Source organism: Leucoraja erinacea, chromosome 1, assembly GCF_028641065.1.
Source record: "Leucoraja erinacea ecotype New England chromosome 1, Leri_hhj_1, whole genome shotgun sequence".
In the NCBI taxonomy this organism is placed as follows: Eukaryota; Metazoa; Chordata; class Chondrichthyes; order Rajiformes; family Rajidae; genus Leucoraja; species Leucoraja erinaceus.
The window spans coordinates 145,856,430-145,875,665 of NC_073377.1; the positions used below are offsets into that span (position 1 = coordinate 145,856,430).

The 19,236-nt window shown below is 41.3% G+C and overlaps 1 protein-coding gene across 1 annotated transcript in view; it reads right to left on the reverse strand.

Moving 5' to 3' along the window:
• The window catches only part of LOC129702984 (probable ATP-dependent RNA helicase DDX60), an 81,966-nt gene that overhangs the window by 5,759 nt on the left and 56,971 nt on the right, over positions 1 to 19,236 (reverse strand). The window contains exons 28-33 of the mRNA XM_055645118.1: positions 13,029 to 13,133; positions 12,648 to 12,848; positions 11,905 to 12,009; positions 7,669 to 7,822; positions 5,350 to 5,477; positions 3,228 to 3,375 (exon numbers count right to left, since the gene is read on the reverse strand). Of these exons, the coding sequence (XP_055501093.1) occupies positions 3,228 to 3,375; positions 5,350 to 5,477; positions 7,669 to 7,822; positions 11,905 to 12,009; positions 12,648 to 12,848; positions 13,029 to 13,133 (841 nt within the window). The remainder of the gene's footprint in view (positions 1 to 3,227; positions 3,376 to 5,349; positions 5,478 to 7,668; positions 7,823 to 11,904; positions 12,010 to 12,647; positions 12,849 to 13,028; positions 13,134 to 19,236) is intronic.

Sequence of the window (19,236 nt, forward strand, 5' to 3'; positions counted from 1 at the left end):
AACTTCAATAAAGTAATAACCACAACCCATGCAAAGAAAATCCAAGTTCTTTGTACAATCAAAGACAGTCCACAGAAGTTAATTGTCGAGTTTATTGTTCTTTAGTGATCCAGAGCCTGATGGCTATAGGGTGGAAGATATTCTTGAGCCTGGTGGTCAGAATTGTCCAGATTCCTATACTTCTACCCGATGGCAGGAATGAAAGAGAGACTTGCTGGAATGATATGGTCGCTTTTTGAGACAGTGCCTCCTATGGATCCTTATGATGTTGTGGTGGTCAGTACCCGTGACAGATTTGACAGTAACTACCACTTACTGATCTCCATTGTTCCTGGACGTTAGCGTGGTCGAACCAGGATGTGATGTAACCAGTAAACACTCTCTACCGTATACCTGTAGTAGTTTAAGAGAGTATCCATTGACATAACAAATCTCCTCAATCTTGCACGGAAGTAGAGGTGTGACCAGCTTTCTTTATGGTTGTATCAAAGTGCTGGCCCCAGAACAAATCATCTGAGGAAAGCATGCCCAGGAAGTTGTTGAGTCTTTCCAACACCAACTGCCAGCCTAAGACAGGTTCATAGATCCGATGTTTTCCCTTTCTAAAGTCCACAATCAATGCCTTGGTCTTATTGACATTGAGAGGATTATTGTTTTGCCACCAGTCAATCAGACTATCAGTCTCCATTTTTTTACACCGACTCATCATTATCTGTTATTCGTCAAACAACAGTGGCATCATTGGTGAATTTAAAGATGCCACTGAAATAGTGTCTTGCTCCACGGCAGGAGTATGGAGCGAGTAGAGCAGGGCCTGCGCACACAGCCCCAAGGTTCTCCTGTGTTGATGGTTATTGAAAGAGTAGCAGACCGATTGTAGTCTGCTGATTACAAAGTCAAGATTCCAACTGAATAGGGATGAGCAGTGACCCAGTTCCCAGAGTTTGATAACGTATGGAGGGGACGATGGTTTTGAACAGCAAGACGATGAACAACAATCTGATACAGATGTAGGAAGGAACTGCAGATGCTGGTTTAAACTGAAAAAGGGCCTTGACTGGAAACATCACCTATTCCTTTTTTCCAGAGATGCTGTCTATCCCGCTGAGTTACTCCAACTTTTTGTGTCTATCTTCAATCTGATATACATTCTTATTATCCAGGTGGTCCAGTGTGCAGTGGAGACCCAGAGGGATCACATCCACTATTAACCTATTGTGGCAGTAGCAAATTATATTGGGCCCAGGTTCTTGCAAAGTTCAGGATTGATATGCGTCATAAACAATCTCTCAAATATCTTCACCATGGATGTTAGTGCCACCATTTGGTAGTAATTGAGGCATGTCACATTCTTCTTCGACACCTGTATTAATGATGTATTTTTAAAGCAGGCGGGATCATCGATCTTTAGTAATGGGAACTGGGTTTCTGCACATCCATTTGCTATTGGATCCCCAACTTCCTCATTAATAGACCACAATCCGTATGAATTGGCAACACTTCCTTAATAACCTTCAGCACAGTATCACTTCGAGGCTGCTTGCTCAAAACCCTCTACTCACTCTATACCCATGACTGTACAGACAAACACTGTTCCAACTCATCTTTACATTCGCCAACAACCTACTGTTGTTGGATGAATTACGGGTATCGAGACAGAGTATAGGTGGGAGATTGAGTGTCTAATCGAATGGCATCGGAACAACAACCTTGCTCTCGACACCAGTAAAACCAAGGTGTTGATTGTCGACTTTAAAAGAGGAAGGCAGAAGATCCACAAATATGCCTTCATCGTTGAGTCGGCGGTGGAGAGCCAACAACTTCAAGTTCCTGGGCTTGTGCATCTGTGAAGATCTGTCCTAGACACAGCACCTTGATGCAAAGTAAGTCCATCTCTACTTCCTTTGAAGATTGGGGAAATCTAGCATGCAGATGAACACTCTCTTGGACTTCTACAGGTGTACGGTAGAGAGCATATTGACTGCATCACAGCCTGGTCCAACAATATGAACTTTCAGGAACTAAGATTACCAAGTGATGGACACTATCCAGTCCACCACGATTAAAGGAATCAACAAAGCGCTGCCTCAAAAAAGTAGCCAGCATCAAAGACCCATACCACCCTGGCCTTGCTCTCATTTCACTCCTGCCATTGGGAAAAGGGTATCGGAGTTTGAAAACTGATCTCCAGAGTCTTGAACAGCTTCTTCCCAGCATCCTTCAAGATATTGAACACTGCAAACACTAACTAAATTTTGAACTAGAAACTGTCTTGGTTGCACTATGGACTTTGGGGTATTGTATTGTTTGCAACTCCAGTTTTTTAAAATTTATTGAAATGTTTTTGTTTATTATGTTATCCAATGAGCACTGTATTTATAAATCTATTGTGCTGCTGCAAACAAGAATTTCATTGTTTCATTTCAGTAAATATGACAATTGAAGATTCGAGAGGTTGAAGATGACCGCAAAAAACTCCAGCCAGTTGGTCTGCGCAAGTTTTAAGAATGTGGCCAGGTATACCATCAGTGTTACTATCACGAAGGATCTTGTGATGTTGGCCTCGGTGATTGAGATTATAATGCCAGTGGAAGCTATGGGGTCCGAGAAGCGACAAGGGTATACTCCCTTTCAAGGTGACCATTGAACACATTGAGCTTGTCCGGGAGTGATTCCTCACTGTCATTTGAGCTGCCCGCTTTTTTCCGCCTTGTAGGAAATAATGGAATGGAAGCCCCTTCATAGCTGCAAAAGCCCATCTCATCCTCCAGTTTAGAGTGAAGGTGTCTCTTTGCCTTTCAGATGGCTTTGGAGGTCATACATGGACTTTTTATATGAACCTGCTATACTACACTTTGATGGAGAAGCGATGGTTGAAGGTTTTTGGTCCTCTGGTGCCCCAGGACACCTGATGGTGGTAGTTAGCAAGTGACTTCTTCAAATTCGATTTGTAACACTTTGTCCTTCTAAAATGTATTCGCAGTCAACCACACATTATTACACACAAACCAGAGAGAGGGTTCACTTCCAGATGCTGAGGGATGTTATTTTAATTTAAACATTATTACTTTTCCTGGCTGTTGCTAGTAAACTGCCAGGTTTAAGATAGTATATGAATTCCCTACCTCTGGAAAACAAGAATCTTAATCATATCCAAAAGTCATGTAAAGGTCTAATTTGCAAGTTAAATGGCAAGATGCACAAAAGGGACAAAATGGTATATTTACATGTTTTTGACAGAGGAAGTTGACATTCTTCCAACATATCAGCATGCTTTGATGCAGAAAGGAAGAAGCATCCAAAGATCTCCTGGATACTTCTATTGTATTCATTCACTGCTTCTGCAAATTCTTCTGGAAGATCGTCCAGGAACACCTGGAACAGGAAGCAACCCATAATTACTCCCAGTTATAATGTGACGATAATTTTGACACCTCTGGAGTAAGAACTCTTTTTGCTGATAGCAGCTTTCGCATCTTGCGAATATTATATTCTAATGTAAATATGGGGCAATCATTTTGTTACGATTAGTTTTGATACAAATAGAAAATTAAAACAGATATGCTTACATGCAAATAAATTAGAAATACAATATTTGAAACAGTTTACTTTAGGATTGTGCAATAGGAAAGATTAAGTTGCAAGGGCTATTGTTTTTCAAGAATCCAAGTAACTCCTAGTTCAAATAATAGATTACTAGATCCCACATGCCACACGGACTCAATAGTTTTATAATTGTGTTGTAAACGTTGAAAAAGGAAGAGTTTTCACTTTAATTTACACTTCAGTTGTACAAATACTCAAATACTAAAACTATAAAGTTGTAGAACAAAACCAAAACATGTTCACAAAGGGAATAATGGGGCGGCCCAGTAGCGCAGCGGTAGAGTTGCTGCCTTACAACACCAAAGACCCAGGTTCGATCCAGACTACAGGCGCTGTCTGTACAGTTTGTACGTTCTCCCCGTGACCACGCGGGTTTTCTCCCACTCCATTGACATACAGGTTTGTAGGTTAATTGGCTTCGGTAAAAATTGTAAATTGTCCCTTGTGTGTAGGGTAGAGCAAGTGTACAGGGATTGCTGTTCGTCACAGACTTGGAGGGCTGAATGGCCCGTTTCTGCACTGTATCTCTAAAGTTGACACTAAAGGAATTTTAAATATGTAGAAGATTTATGCAAATCAAGGCAATACATCAAATGTATAACTTTATAAGCAGAGCCTGTAGTGTACTATATCCGTAGATACAGGTTTATGCAGATACTTAATATAAATAATAGTAATTGTTCATTTTTGTTTAAACCACCAAACCCCAAGCCACCATTTTCTTCAGCCAATGTGCACCAATTGTGATGTTAACGCTGAAACGTGCACACTAGATGTTGAGGTGTCACAAGATTACATAGGTTTTGGTGATGCATGGCTTTATCTGTGGCAGGTCATATCTTACTAATCTCATTGTCTTGGGTGAAACCTTTAGTGAACTTTGGTCAGACCGCATTTGGAGAATTATATGTAGTTCTGGTCGTCCCATTACAAGATGGATGAGGAGGCTTTGGCATGGCCGCAGAAGACATTTACCAGAATGTTGCTTGGATTAGAGGGCATCACCTATAAGGAGAGGTTGCACAAACTTGGATTCTTTTCCCTAGAGTATCAGAGACAGAGGGGAGACCCGACACAAGAAATCAAAAGAGGCATAGATACAGCCGTCAGAATCTTTTTCCTAGTCAAATACAACAAGGCATAAATTTACAGTGATCGGGGCAAAGTTTAGAGGAGGCGTGCAGGGCAAATTTTATTATTATTTTTTAAACGCACAAAAATTAGTGAGAGTCTGTAACGTACTGTCAAGCACAGCAGTGGAGACAAATACAATCGCAGCATTTCGGATAGGCACAAGACTATGCAGGGAATGGAAGGATATGGATCGCATGCACACAAGAAGAAATTATTGAATGTGGCATCATGTTCGAATGGATATTGTGGACCAAAAAGGCCTGTTCCTGTGCTGTACTGTTCTATGTTCTAAGTGCAATAAACAGTGTCAAAAATTCATTACAAATAAACTCACTATCAAGGGAAGTAAACTTTACTTAGAATATTTTCTTGAGATTTGACTACTAAAAATAGGAAAAATAATGCGTGGAAAAGCTCTCGGAATATAGAATAAAGAGGCCGGATATCGCTTTAGAAGTTAAACAGGGCTGGGAGAAACCTTGGATTCAACAAAGACTGGAAAACCAGAGACAATTTTGAGATATCAATGATTAAAACAGCCGGTAAAAATTGAATTATGCACAAATCATGTCAATTCCTGATGTCCCGATTTGTTTCACACTTGCACACCTTAGACTGGTGCAACGTGGCAGAGCTCCTTTCAGTTGAACACGCAGGAAGGTAAATCCTTCCAAAGATGTTTGCCAATATTAGAAGTAAAGACTCCATGACTTCATCAGGGAAGCGTGCTGCACCTGCTAAAATATGCCACAATCAAAAGCAACAGATTAGTACAATCCTTTATTTTCACTGTAAATATAAAGCAGTAGTAATTGCACAAAACTAGCCACATACTTTAAAAAACATTCATAACAATGGACATATTTGTCAATTGTGTTTGAAACCCTTAAACCACCAGTCATTCGTCTGTTCAGATGGCATGCATCATTTATGTTCAGGACAGCTGACCCATTAATAGACTTTATCAAGGCCAGTTTGCATTAACCAGCTGGAAGGAGAGGAATGATTCACTATCTTCTATTCATCGTTTAATAGCTACTCTGCAAAGCCACAACCCAAACATGCACATTTGACTGACTCCCATAACCGCAATAAAGGATATAATGGACTGTTCATCCGCCCACCTACCTCTTGCCCATGCCAGAACTTGTTTGTGAGATCCTATTATCCAATGGAGGCTAGCTCCTAAGCTTTGATCGCCAAGGTTTCTCAGAAAGCTGCCTTGACACTGTGACAAACAAAAACTCCCACTTCGTCCAAAGTGGGAAGCATTGTGCACACTGTAGATGAAGATCCGGGGCACCGTTTGATTCCTTACTCCCCTCCCCCATGGTCTGACTCTCCCCAGGGATCAATGGCAATTAGACTCAAGAACAATATTAGTTCTGGTTTCATCGCTGGACACTGGATCCTTTTCCAGCTATGGTCTAAGATTTTAACCTGGAGAGTAAAGATCTGACAGTGGAGAAAGGCATGAAGATTGTGGCTTTTTTAAAAAATAAAACACATCTAGTTACGGATAGTTAAAATAAAACTAATTTCTCACGGGGGGCCCTTGGAAATGGATTGGATTGTCAAACCACCTTAACGTACAAAATTATTACTAATCTGACATTTTTAGAAACATAGAAAATAGGTGCAAGAGGAGGGCATTCGGCCCTTCGAGCCAGCACCGCCATTCATTGTGATCATGGCTGATCGTCTCCTATCAATATCCGTGATATTTGCATTCTTCAATGTTACTGACCCCCAAATCAAGGAGCCAACCTTTCAGGAAAACAGTTCCCAAGACAAACATGACATAAAGGAAAGTGACCAGAAGCTTACTGACATAAGAAAATTAGGTGGCACAATGATGCAGCGGTTGGGTTGCTACCTTACAGCACTAGAGAAACCCGAGATTGCAGACCACCAGTGCCAGGATTTTGTCCGATTAGTTTGCTTAGTACTTATATTACAGTGACAATTATTGTTTAACTTTCTTCTTTCTTTTCCATCATTAAATCTTCAATGTTATACTGTAATAAAAAGAATCTGCAGATGCTGGCTTATACCAAATATAGACTAAAACGCTGGAGTAACTCAGCAAGTCAGGCGGCATGTCCGAAGAAGGGACCCAACCCAAAACGTCAGCTATCTATTTTCTCTAGAAATGCTACCCGACCGTCTGGGTTACTCCAGCTTTTTGAGTCCATCTTTAATGTTCTACTATTGGAATGCCTTTATATCCCATGAAATCAAATACAAGTAATTCAACTATAACATAATAGTTGCCTTCTTCAGAAACACCATGTTGTAGAAAATCAGGCTTGCAATAAAGTGTTTTATTCTGCCGGATTTTCAAAAATAAAGGCATTTTCAATAACAGTACATTTATTTTTTGTTACCGGATAAAAATGTTAAAGAATATATGTTACATTGCTTTATAGAGTACTATTGTACAAGTGCCAAAATAAGTAATTGGTTGTCAATTTCAACAGACATCTGCAGTTAAAATAACATCTTTGTTCTTAAAAGACAATAATATCTGATTACTGCGGGGGACCATATAGAAACATGTTTATTATTCCCCTAAATTGCGTAAATCCAAGACAGTCATTTTTCTGTGCTTCAAATTCCAATTGAAATCACGTAAAACATAATTCAGCTCATATAATGCAAATATCGTTCTCCACTTCATGTTGTGGAAACATGTTGTAGTAGAATTAGCTGCACAAAATAGTTCACCAAATTGCTCAAACTTTTCTTACATCCCAATGGAGAATTTGCCCCATGAAGAAATAGAGCTGATGTCCGAATAAACTTAATTCACAACAAAAGCACTGTTTGAAAGAATACTTTTCAGCAAACCAGACTATTTGGCACAAGAAACGTTTCCTTCAGATCATAGCTTCTACTTGAAGTTCCAGTTAAAAGTGATGGCCTTACCTTTCCGTGCTGCTTGGTCAGTCGGAATACAAATTTTGTGAAACAGACCTTTCACAAGGAAACTGACAAAGATAAAATTGGCTGGTTCATGCTGATGCAAGTGGGTCACCAGACCTGCAAATCCGTGTGGCACTCCATTCAAATCCAAAAATCTCTGCAAAAACAAAATGTCACTGACTTTCAAATGAACTCTGTACTAACATTGTTGAAATGTCATCATGGATGCCTGGAATTAATTAGATAGCAAGCCTAGAATTAAATAGAAACACTCATCAAGAATGGTGATCTTGAATCTTAATAATCCATCTGGTTTGGCCAATGGGTGCCAAGGGAGCAAATTTGCTACCCTTGGTGATCTGGTCTGCAAATATGCAACATAGCCAATTCATCCCTGGTTTTTGAAGTGACAGAGATCCATTTAATTTAATCAAAATTACTATTTTAAACCAGAATGAGGAACCACTTCAAATGTAACAATGCCCAATCAGCCTACAGAACTTTGCAATGATCTTCTCACAGATGGAAGTCTGAACTAAAACAAACGGGCAGAGCAAAAACCTGCGAGTCATACCCAATCAAATCTACTGCCAATCAGCCAACTCCTTCACAACCTCTGCAAACAGTTGCAACAGCTAGACAGACATAGATGAGAGATGTTTACAACCAATGCAGAGTGACTCAGAGTCCTCCATACAACCCAACCTTGAAGTCTCATGGCATCAGGTCAAAGGCAGGCTAAAATCGATATCTACAACCATCCTCCTTCAATCAATCACTACTTTACCATATTCAACAATATTTGGAAATGTTTACAATGGTTGGGGCACAAAATATAGTTTGGGTGGGGATAAGAAAGCTCACCAAGTCTAGCACATTTGCACTCTCACTGACACAGCTGGCCAGATGTGAGACAGCTACCAGAGTGAGTTGGCAACAGGGGATGAATGAATGCATGCTATTCCATTCCATTAGTAACCTAATGGTTCTCTATCTACCATTGCCAGGGGACAAAAAAAGAATGTAATGAAAAAGTGGGAAAGGTGGCTATCTGGCCCACCAAAAGTCAGCTGCTTACACTTAACACAAAGTTAAGTAGCTATGCAATTAAAGGATCACATGAAAGCCCTGCATACCTGCCACATCTATTTGTGATTGGTGGTCAATTAAACTCTTAAGTCGCCGCAATTCTAAAGAGCATCCCCATTTTCAACGACAGAATGTCCAGCATGCAAGTGCCAAGAGCAAAGGCTGAACCTTAATTGTTAAGAATAGATTATCCTTCTCGGTTCTCTCCATCATCCCAGAAATATTTAACTCATTCTATATAATATCAATAAATAATTGACATCAGTGGATACAGCAAAAGCCAAGTAACAGGCAAACAATAATAATGTGCATTCGAGAACCTCATTCCAAAACATCTCTAGCCAAGTTTCTCCATTCCAGACAGCAGGGGCACTAGCACAACAATGCCTAGATAGACCTACAAAAATCAAGAGAAATGTAGTCCAGCTAATCACCGATCCACCACTCTGCCATTCACTAAACTAAATCAACAAGAAGGCAATGAAAGTGGCATCAATGTTTTAAGGAAGCATCGTATGCTGATAACCTGCTGAAGGATGCTGTGATTTAAATTTGCTAGTATCACTACTCCAAATCACAATTACACCCTTTGGTCCAAACATGGATCTATGAACAGAGTTTAAGATGTGAATGATAGTCAATTAAATAGTCATTTAACCAAGTGCATCAAGGAGCCTGGGTAACACTAATCAATGTCCACCAAGAAGAAAAACACAAGGGTAAAAGTAATATTGGTTAAAGGAAACAATCTGCAGCAGTTAGTAATATTGGTTAGCATAAGAGATGATTCTAGTTACTGAGGATATATCATTCCAGCCCCAGGTCAACACTGCATGGGTTCCTCAGACCAGTATCCTTGAAACAGACAATTTAACTGCATTGTCAATGGACCTTCATCAGAAGTTGGGATGTCTGCTAATCCCATGCACAATGTTCAACTTCGTTCAGAACTCCTGAGAAAATGAAACATTCGATAACTGCAGTATCTGGATTTTCGTAACATTCAAACTTGGATTGATATATACAAGTCAATCATGTCATAGAAGGTGTTGAGCAAAGAGAGTTTCGAACAAGAAGTCGAGCAACCTAACTTCTCATTTAATGGATTACCATTATTGAATCAATCGCCACCAACATTCTGGAGATCATCCCAGTGAACAGAAACTCAACTGCAGCTATAAGAGCATGCTTGAGACTTGGATGCTTGGACTTGGAAGTGATTCACTTCTGATATACCAAATACATCCCTTCATGTGCAAGGCTGGATGAGTGTAGCTATAACTAAAACAAGCACCCTGGTATTATCCTGTTGCAGCTTGAAAAAACTTTGGTTAGGTTGCATTTAGAATATTGAGTGCAGTTCTGGTTGGCCCATTACAGGAAGGACGTGGAAGCTTTGGAGACTTTAGAGTATTGTATTCAGTTTTGGGCACCATATTATAGAAAATATGTTGTCAAGCTGGAAAGGATACTGAGAAGATTTACGAGGATGTTGCCAGGACTCAAGGTTCTGATCTATAGGGAGAGGTTGAGTAAGCTGTGATTCTATTCCAAGGAGCGCAGGAGTATAAGGGGTGATCTTATAGAGGTGTTTAAAATCAAGAGAGGAATAGATCGGGTGGATGCACAGAGTCTCTTGACCATAGATGGAGAAATCGAGGACCAGAGGACATAGGGAAAAGATTTAATAGGAATCTGAGGGGTAACTTTTTCCATACAAAGGGTGGTGGGTGTATGGACCAAGCTGCCCGAGGCAGGGACTATCCCAACGTTTAAGAAACAGTTAGTCAGGTACATGGATAGGACAGGTTTGGAGGGATGTGGACCAAATGCAGGCAGGTGTGGGCAAATTGGGCCGAAGGGCTTGTTTCCATGCGGTATGACTCTAATGCAGAAGCATTTTACCAGGCTGCTTGAATTAGAGGATATTTGTTAAAAGGACCAACTTGGATTATTTTCTGTGCTTTGGGGGCTAAATAGAGACCTTATAGTTGTTTATTAAGAGATGAGATGCATTGCTAGAGCACACAAAATATTTTTTCTTCAGTGGGCATGTCAAATACGGCTGGGCATAGCTTTAAGGTGAGGGACAAATTTAAGGGAGATGTACATGGCAAGTTTTTTAATTTTTTTTTTAAACACAGGCAGTGGCAAGTGCCTGGAACACACTGCTAGGAACAGTAATAGAAGCAGATATGTTAGTGGCATACAAGATGCTTTTAGGCACAAACATGTAGGGAATGGAGGTACAGGGGCCATGTGCAGGCAGAGATTAGCTCAATTCAGCATCATGTTCGGCACAGGCATCGTGGGGTCAAAGGGCATGTTCCTGTGTTGTACTGTTCTATGTGGTACAAAGCAGCCCTCTTGACTAGCACATTACACATTGGCAATGCATTATCCATAAATGGACGACTGCCAGGCAGCTAGTCCACTCGGGCAATACCTCTCAAACTCCAAAAAGGATAAGCACAGCAGTTGCATGGGAATACTGTCACTCATGGGTTCCCCAAGTTTCACACCATCCTGCCTTGGAAATAGAAACGTGGAAATGTGCAATAAATCTGGACTCTACCAATGATGTCCGCACATCATACAATGAATTAAAGTGAAAGGCTCAATACAATCTTCTGTGTTGGCTGTGTGAATCACATCAGTGGGTAGAGGGGTGCCGATGCCAATAATTGAGGACTCTCACTTACCACGTGCTTCCAACCAAAAAACATGGACGTTAAGACAGAGTGATTGCACTTGATCACTATAGTCATGGTCCTCAAACAATATAAAACTGGATGTATATGTTGGCATGATTGCTGCAATGTTACAGAGCAATGAGCTAAGGCCACAAATTTTATTTCTACTTTAAAGCTTTCCTTGCTAAAGAATCTCATTTGGCAATAGCAAGCAATGTCCAGTAATATGCCAACTTCAGGATTATTTACTCAGTACCACTAACCTTATACCAGTAGAGCCACCCATATTGACCCGATTGTGAAATTTCAACAAAATAAAAATCTAATTGCTAGTCTTTATTCAACTTGCACTTACTTTAGAGCTTCAGTCTCAGTTGCAGACATTTACAGTTGTGGCAGACATGGAGACCAGTAATCAACTTTTTGTTTCTTTTTAAAATTAACTTTAAAAGCCTACCTCTTTGAGAAGAAACTGTAAGCAGAACATAAAGTACAACTTCAATGTTATCTGTCTCTTCTGCTTATCGTAGCACAGCATAGAATGTTGCAGCAGAGACAAAGCCTAATGGGAGAAATAAATGTTTCCAGTGATTATGAATGGCACTAAATGTACGAAACAGCTTTATATTAACCAGTTTATCATTCCGTAGAATTTGCTGTGTATTGAAATACACCAATGAGTATTTTTGATTTATATATTTTTTAAATGGTGATTTACCAAGCATCAATATTGAAATAACTGAAAACTAGAATGGGGAGGAGAATCAATTTTGCGCAACTGCACAAATAAAGCAACAAAGTGTTTTCATCCCATCAAGTTCAAAATGACAGTTTACTTTAATGCTTTGGTTCAATTTTGAAGATAACAGGAGTGACAAAATGCTATTTTTTGCCATTTTATCCGTTTAAATCTTCCCATTTTAAACACTCAGAGGCAATTGTCATTTTACCATCATGATTTGCATTTAAAAGTTGAAACATAAAATATATTTCCAAATTTTATCATTCTATTGATGGATATCCATGTCAAATAATGAAGATCAAACAAGCAACCATAACCCTGACATATTTTTGTTTGTGTCAGTATTTTTAAGCAATCTCAGCAATATATTTTAAATGATTTTAGCGATAATATTGAAATAAAAATAGAAAGAGGTTAAATTAAATATTTGTGACTTGGCTTGCCAGTTAACTAAGTACCTTGGCTTCTGCATCCATTTTGTCATCCGATTTAGCAGCCAGCATCATAAGACGAAGCACAAGGGAAATCGACAAAGGAAACTGACCCCTAAGTTGGGGAACGCTTGCTTTGAGAAGTCTTTGCACTTTGGGCAATGGGACACAATAAAAGATCACATTACCAATCACATCAAAACCTCGTCTTCCAGCTCGGCCAGACATCTGGAAAGAGAACAACACGAAGTTAAGCTTTTGAAAAATTAAGCTTTAATTACAATTTTATGGCACCAGAATTCTTTTAAAAATTGATTATTTAGAAGTGGAAAAATGCAATTATTTTACTTTTAAGTGGTTTATTTAGAATATATTTAAAATAAATCTCAATATGGATGGATGTGATACCTGTCTGTATTGCAGTGCATCCAGTGAAACAGAATCATCAAGAAAGACAACAGTTTTACATGGCATGTTAATTCCCAACGCAAGAGTGCCAGTAGCAGTTACAACCTACAGAAAAACAAATTCATGAAATGAATAAATCACAGCTAAAACAAAAAATGCATCCTTATATGTGCTTTGTTACATTGCTAGAACTTTCCACAGTGGAATGATTATAGTATTAGAATCTGGCAATTTCATCAAGAACCAATAGTATTTGGTTCTTAAATCAGTTTTATCACTTGTTTTTTTACCAAATCTATCAAATCGTATTTTCACATTATTTAGTTTTGCACGCCAGAACCCATTCTAGAAGTAACTAAACAATTACCTCATAAATTTGTTATTTTTCCCTGGGATCAACTAGTCGCATAAAAGTTACATAAAACAAATTGAGCTTAATTTTGAATTTTTGTTAATTTTAAATAGATTAGCCTTCCGGTGACACCAACTGCAAGTGCCCACACTTGTGCTGCACTGTTACTTCCAGCACTGGGCTGGAGACAATCATCCGCAGGAACACTGGCTGCAGCACGTCAGTGGGCCAGGTACATTTATCCCAGAGTAAATGGCCAACAACACAGACTAACAGCCTGTGAGACACTACCTCCAGTCTTGTTGCTTCACCAGTTGAAGACATCACTGGGGATGAATGTTTATAAACATCTTTACTTTCAACAAAATAAGGGAACTATTTAAAAAATAAAAATATTCACGTTCGTCCAACATGCATTTCAGCCCTCGATAATTTTGATGGCAGGGGATCCACAGCTCTCCCAAGTACAGAATTCTGAGGATTCACAATTCTTAAGTTTTTTTTAATTCTTAAAATGGTGATCCAATATTCTGCTCCACACTTCCCTTACCAACCCAGCCAACTTGAATTTCTTTCCCCCAGAAGAAATATCCTCACAGCACCTAACCTTCTTTGAATCGTATATATCAGTGTATCTAGATATATCTAGATGTTTGGCCTCATTGTGGTCAACAGTCGCAGCGGCCCCTCGGGAGATAGTCGGAGCATTAAAAAGTTAGTGTTGTGTGTTTTGTCCAGTCTGTCCAAGATATATGTACTGCAGGAACATGCTCCTAAACATCGGGGCAAACCATGGTAGTAGTACGGGCGCGTTTTGGTGCGATTTAGACCAAATACGCCGCTATGGACTACTACTACCAGCTGCGGAGCCAAACATAGCGGCCACAGATATGAATACGACCGGAGAGAGGAGGCGGGAGAGGAGAGAGGAGGAGGAGGAGACGCAAGCGATGTGAGAGGAGGCAGAAACGGGGTAAAAGAGCAGGCTCTTACCCAAGGCGGAGACGGGGGAAAAGAGCAGGCATTCACGCTAGGCTAACAGCTAACCCCACCCGACCTGCAGTGCCCTCGCTTCTCCTCTCTAATGTCCTGCTCCCTGGACAACAAACTTGACGAACTGCGTCTTCTCAAGACAACATACAGGGATATAAGAGACTGCTGTGTGTTTGTTTTCACGGAATCATGGCTCCACGGCAATATCTCCACGGCAATACAGCTGGAGGGAATTACATCGTTCCGTGCGGACAGAGAGGCAGCTAGCTCTGGTAAGAGCCGAGGTGGAGGCCTGTGCTTGTACATAAACAAGGACTGGTGTGTGAATGCTACGATTGCCGGGAAACACTGCTCTCCGCTGATAGAATTCCTCATCGTGAAATGTCGGCCTTTCTATCTGCCAAGGGAATTCTCCGTTATTTTTGTGGCTGTATATGTTGCTCCAAGTGCAAATGTAAATTCTAAGGCCAACGAAGCACTGGGAGCTCTGCATGACGCCATCAGTGAGTTCCAGACCAAATATCGTGATAGCTTCATTGTGGTGGCCGGGGATTTTAATCACACCAGCCTTAAGACTGTGCTCCCAAAATTCAAGCAATATGTGGATTTTGAGACCAGGGGAGAGAACATCTTGGACTTGGTTTACACCAACACCCCAGAGGCTTACAAGGCAGCCCCACGCCCTCACCTGGGCCACTCGGACCACATTTCAGTGTTTTTAACACCAGCCTACAGACCTCTGCAAAAACAAATCAGAGCGGAGAGAAAACACACCAGGATCTGGCCAGAGGGAGCAGCCTCAGCACTGCAGGATTGCTTCCTGCACACTGACTGGAATGTGTTCAGGACAGCAGCATCCTATGATGACCTCATCAACATCGAGGAGTACGCAGAGACAGTAACCAGCTATATTGCCAAGTGCACCGAGGATGTCACTATCATGAAAACCTTCACTGCCATGGATGACAGCAGAGGTGCGCTCGCTGCTGAGGGCTCGTGATGCAGCCTACAGAGCCGGTAACACAGCCGCTCTTCGATCTACCAGGACTGCACTGGAAAAAGGAATCAGGGCAGCGAAACGTGCCTACGCGGGGAAAATCCAGGGACACCTCTGTGACACAGGAGACACCAGGAGGATGTGAAAGGGAATCCAAACACTGACGGGGTACAAGGCAAGGCACCAGGTAACCGACACGGACACTTCTCTCCCAGATGAACTGAACAACTTCTTTGCACGTTTTGACGCAGCAAACACCACACCCAAGGGGAGAGCCAGCCCCTGCTTACAAACCGACCAGCCAGTCCTGACCATAGACTCAATGGACACACGGAGAATCCTGTCTAAGGTCAACCCGTGGAAAGCAGTCGGACCCGACAACATCCCAGGACGTGTGCTCAAGGAATGTGCTGAGGAGTTAGCAGATGTGCTAACAGACATCTTTAACATCTCCCTTAGTCAAGCCATTGTCCCCACATGCCTCAAAACTGCCACGATAATCCCCATAGCGAAGAAACCAGTGGTTGCCTGCCTAAATGACTACCGCCCTGTCCCCAATAATAATGAAGTGTTTTGAACGCCTGGTGAAACCTCACATTACTGCCAGCCTCCCCTCATCGTTAGACCCCCTCCAGTTTGCCTATCGCCCCAACCGGTCTACAGAGGATGCCATCTCTACCACGCTGCACACAGTACTCACGCATCTGGAAAACAATAACACATACGCCAGAATCCTGTACATTGACTTCAGCTCAGCGTTTAACACCATCATCCCACAGAGACTTGCGGAGAAAATAACCCTGATGGGCCTCAACACTACCCTGTGTCACTGGATCTTGGACTTTCTGACAGAGAGACCTCAGTCAGTCCGTGTTGGCAAGAACACTTCAGGCTCGATCACGCTGAGCACCGGCTCCCCTCAAGGCTGTGTGCTCAGCCCGCTGTTGTTCACATTGCTCACACATGACTGCTGCCAGATTCAGGGACAATAAGATCATAAAATTCGCGGATGACACAACAGTGGTGGGACTCATCAGCAGAGATGACGAATCAACGTACAGGGAGGAAGTAAAACAACTAGTGGACTGGTGCGGCAAAAATAATCTAGAATTAAATGTCGACAAAACGAAGGAGATGGTTGTCGACTTCAGGAGGGCACAGCCAAAGCATACACCCCTCAACATCAGTGGCATTGCAGTGGAGAGAGTGGAGAGCATAAAGTTCCTCGGTGTGCAAATTACAGACAGCCTCACCTGGTCCAGGAACACCACTGGGACCGTCAAACGGGCCCATCAGCGACTGCACTTCCTGAGGAAACTAAAACAGGCCTCACTCCCCACCAACATCCTCAGGACTTTCTACAGGGGTACGGTGGAGTCTGTAATCACGTACTGCATAAATACATGGTACTCCACCTGCAACTGCTCGGACAGGAAGGCTCTGCAGAGGGTAGTGAGGGGAGCAGAGAGGATCATTGGCGTCTCCCTACCCTCGGTACAAGACTGTTCCAGAGCTGCTGTCTGAAAAAAGCTCAGAGAATTGCTAAGGACAAACTGCACCCCCTCCACATACACCTGAATCTCCTGCCATCAGGCAAGAGATATCGAAGCATCAAAGCCCGGACTACAAGACTGCTAAACAGCTTCCTACCACAGGCTGTGAGGCTGCTAAACAGTCACTCTGTACTCACAGTCACTTGATTCTGCAGCTGGCACTGGCCAATTTAATAACTGGCATTGGCCACTGGCCACTGAAATCAGCTGCCCCGGACATTTTTATGATTGGTTTATTGTATTTTAACGTTGTGTTTTACCTGCTTTTAACTATTTATTTATACTGTTCCATCAGGGACTGGATTGTTTTTAATGTTATTATGTGTGAAACGTTTTAAATTTCACGTGCGATGCCCCGCTATTCCCTGGGAAACGTCTTTTCATTTTGCACTGTACAACTGTTGCTTGCAAGATGACAATAAAGGTTGATTGATTGATAACTCTATTTTTTCCCAACCAAATCTATATTTCAAGTTTCTGAAACATGGCCCTCAAAGGCACTGGTAGAATGAATCCCACTGATTCACCACCATCTGACTAAAGAAACTCCTTATTTTATTCTGAGGCAGTATCCTCTGGTCCTAGACTCTCCCACCAGTGGAAATATCCTCCAGATTCAGGAACAGTTTGTTTGCAACTGTTATCAGGCAACTGAACCATCTAATCACCAACTAGAGAGTGGCCCTGACCTACCACCTTCCTTATATGAAACCCTCGGACCATCTTTAATCTTGCACAACTAAAAGATTATTCCCTTTATCCTGTATCTGTACACTGTAGACGGTTTGATTGTAATTATGTAGTCTTTACTGTGACTGGATAGCAGGCAACAAAAAAGGTTTGCACTGTACCGTGGTACACTTGACATAAATAAACTAAACTTAAACTAACACTAAACTAATACATCAATTGATTCTGACGCCACTGGGATGCAGGATGCAGGCCATCAGTTCAGGAGTCAGTGTCACTTCGATCCCATTATTTTGCTTGGGGATCTATTCTATTCCTCCTCCAACCTCATCTATTGCATCCGCTGCTCTAGGTATGAGCTGCTCTACATCGGTGAGACCAAGCGTAGGCTTGGCGATCGCTTCGTCCAACACCTACTCTCAGTTTGCACTAACCAAACTGATCTCCCGTTACCTTTCTGTCCTGTGCCTCCTCCATGGCCAGATTGAGTCCCATTGCAAATTGGAGGAGGAACACCTCATATTTTGCTTGGGCACTTTACACCCCACCGATATGAACATTGACCTCCAATTTCAGGTAGTCCTTGCTTTCTCCCTCCTTCCCCTTCCTTTCCCAGCTCTCCCACAGCCTACTGTCTCCGCCTCTTCCTTTCTTCTTCCCGCCCCCTCCCCACCCACACATGAGTCTGAAGAAGGGCCTTGACCCGAAAAGTCACCTATTCTATCGTTCCATAAATGCTGCCTCACCCGCTGAGTTTCTCCAGCATTTGTTTACCTTCGATTTTTCTAGCATCTGCAGTTCTTTCTTAAACTATTATTCAGTGATAATCGTTTTAAGTTCCTTAATAAATTTTTACACTGAGAATTTATTCTATTATTAGACAGGATATGCAGCAAAAGATGCTGTTAACACCAATGCCAAATTTTAGAACTTCCAAAAATAAATTGGGCAAGTCCTCCAGAATTTGCCCAATAACAAAGTCTAAATAACAATAAGAATTGAAAACTTCAAAAGTTACAGAAATTAAGGTGACAGAATCCCCAAGAATATTTGCTATGTAACTGAGTATTGGTAAAATAACAAATGCCCAATTTGAAATGGATCCCTGAAAAGCAAGGATTTCAACAATAGTCTCAAGAGTCCCATTGCATATGTAGCAAACTACAAGGGGAATTGATGTAGTTTTTAGAACGTTCAATTGATATTCCAATTATGATAACTATCAGTCTATCAACATATTGTTTCAGATGCTCAAGTGCTCAAATTAGGCAAGGAAATATTCCTGCCATTTCCTGCTTTTATGCTAGATTCCATGGAGGAATATAGTGACAAACTTCTCCCCGCTCTAATAAAGTCTAATAATAAAGAGTGAGTACATGATCTCAGTTCTGACTTACCTTACAAAACATGTACATCAAGTAAACATTTTTTTTTTTTTAAATCACATTTCAAAGTCATGATAGACTTTGTACTTTGTACTTTAGACAAATGTACTTGTCACTCTCCCATCTTGGTATGACCCAGAAGACAAATTTTAATTGCTGCTTTTCAGGCAACAATAAATCACCAATGCCAGTCATTTGTTGCATAACCATCACTTTGGCCGCTCCCCCTTCACTGCTG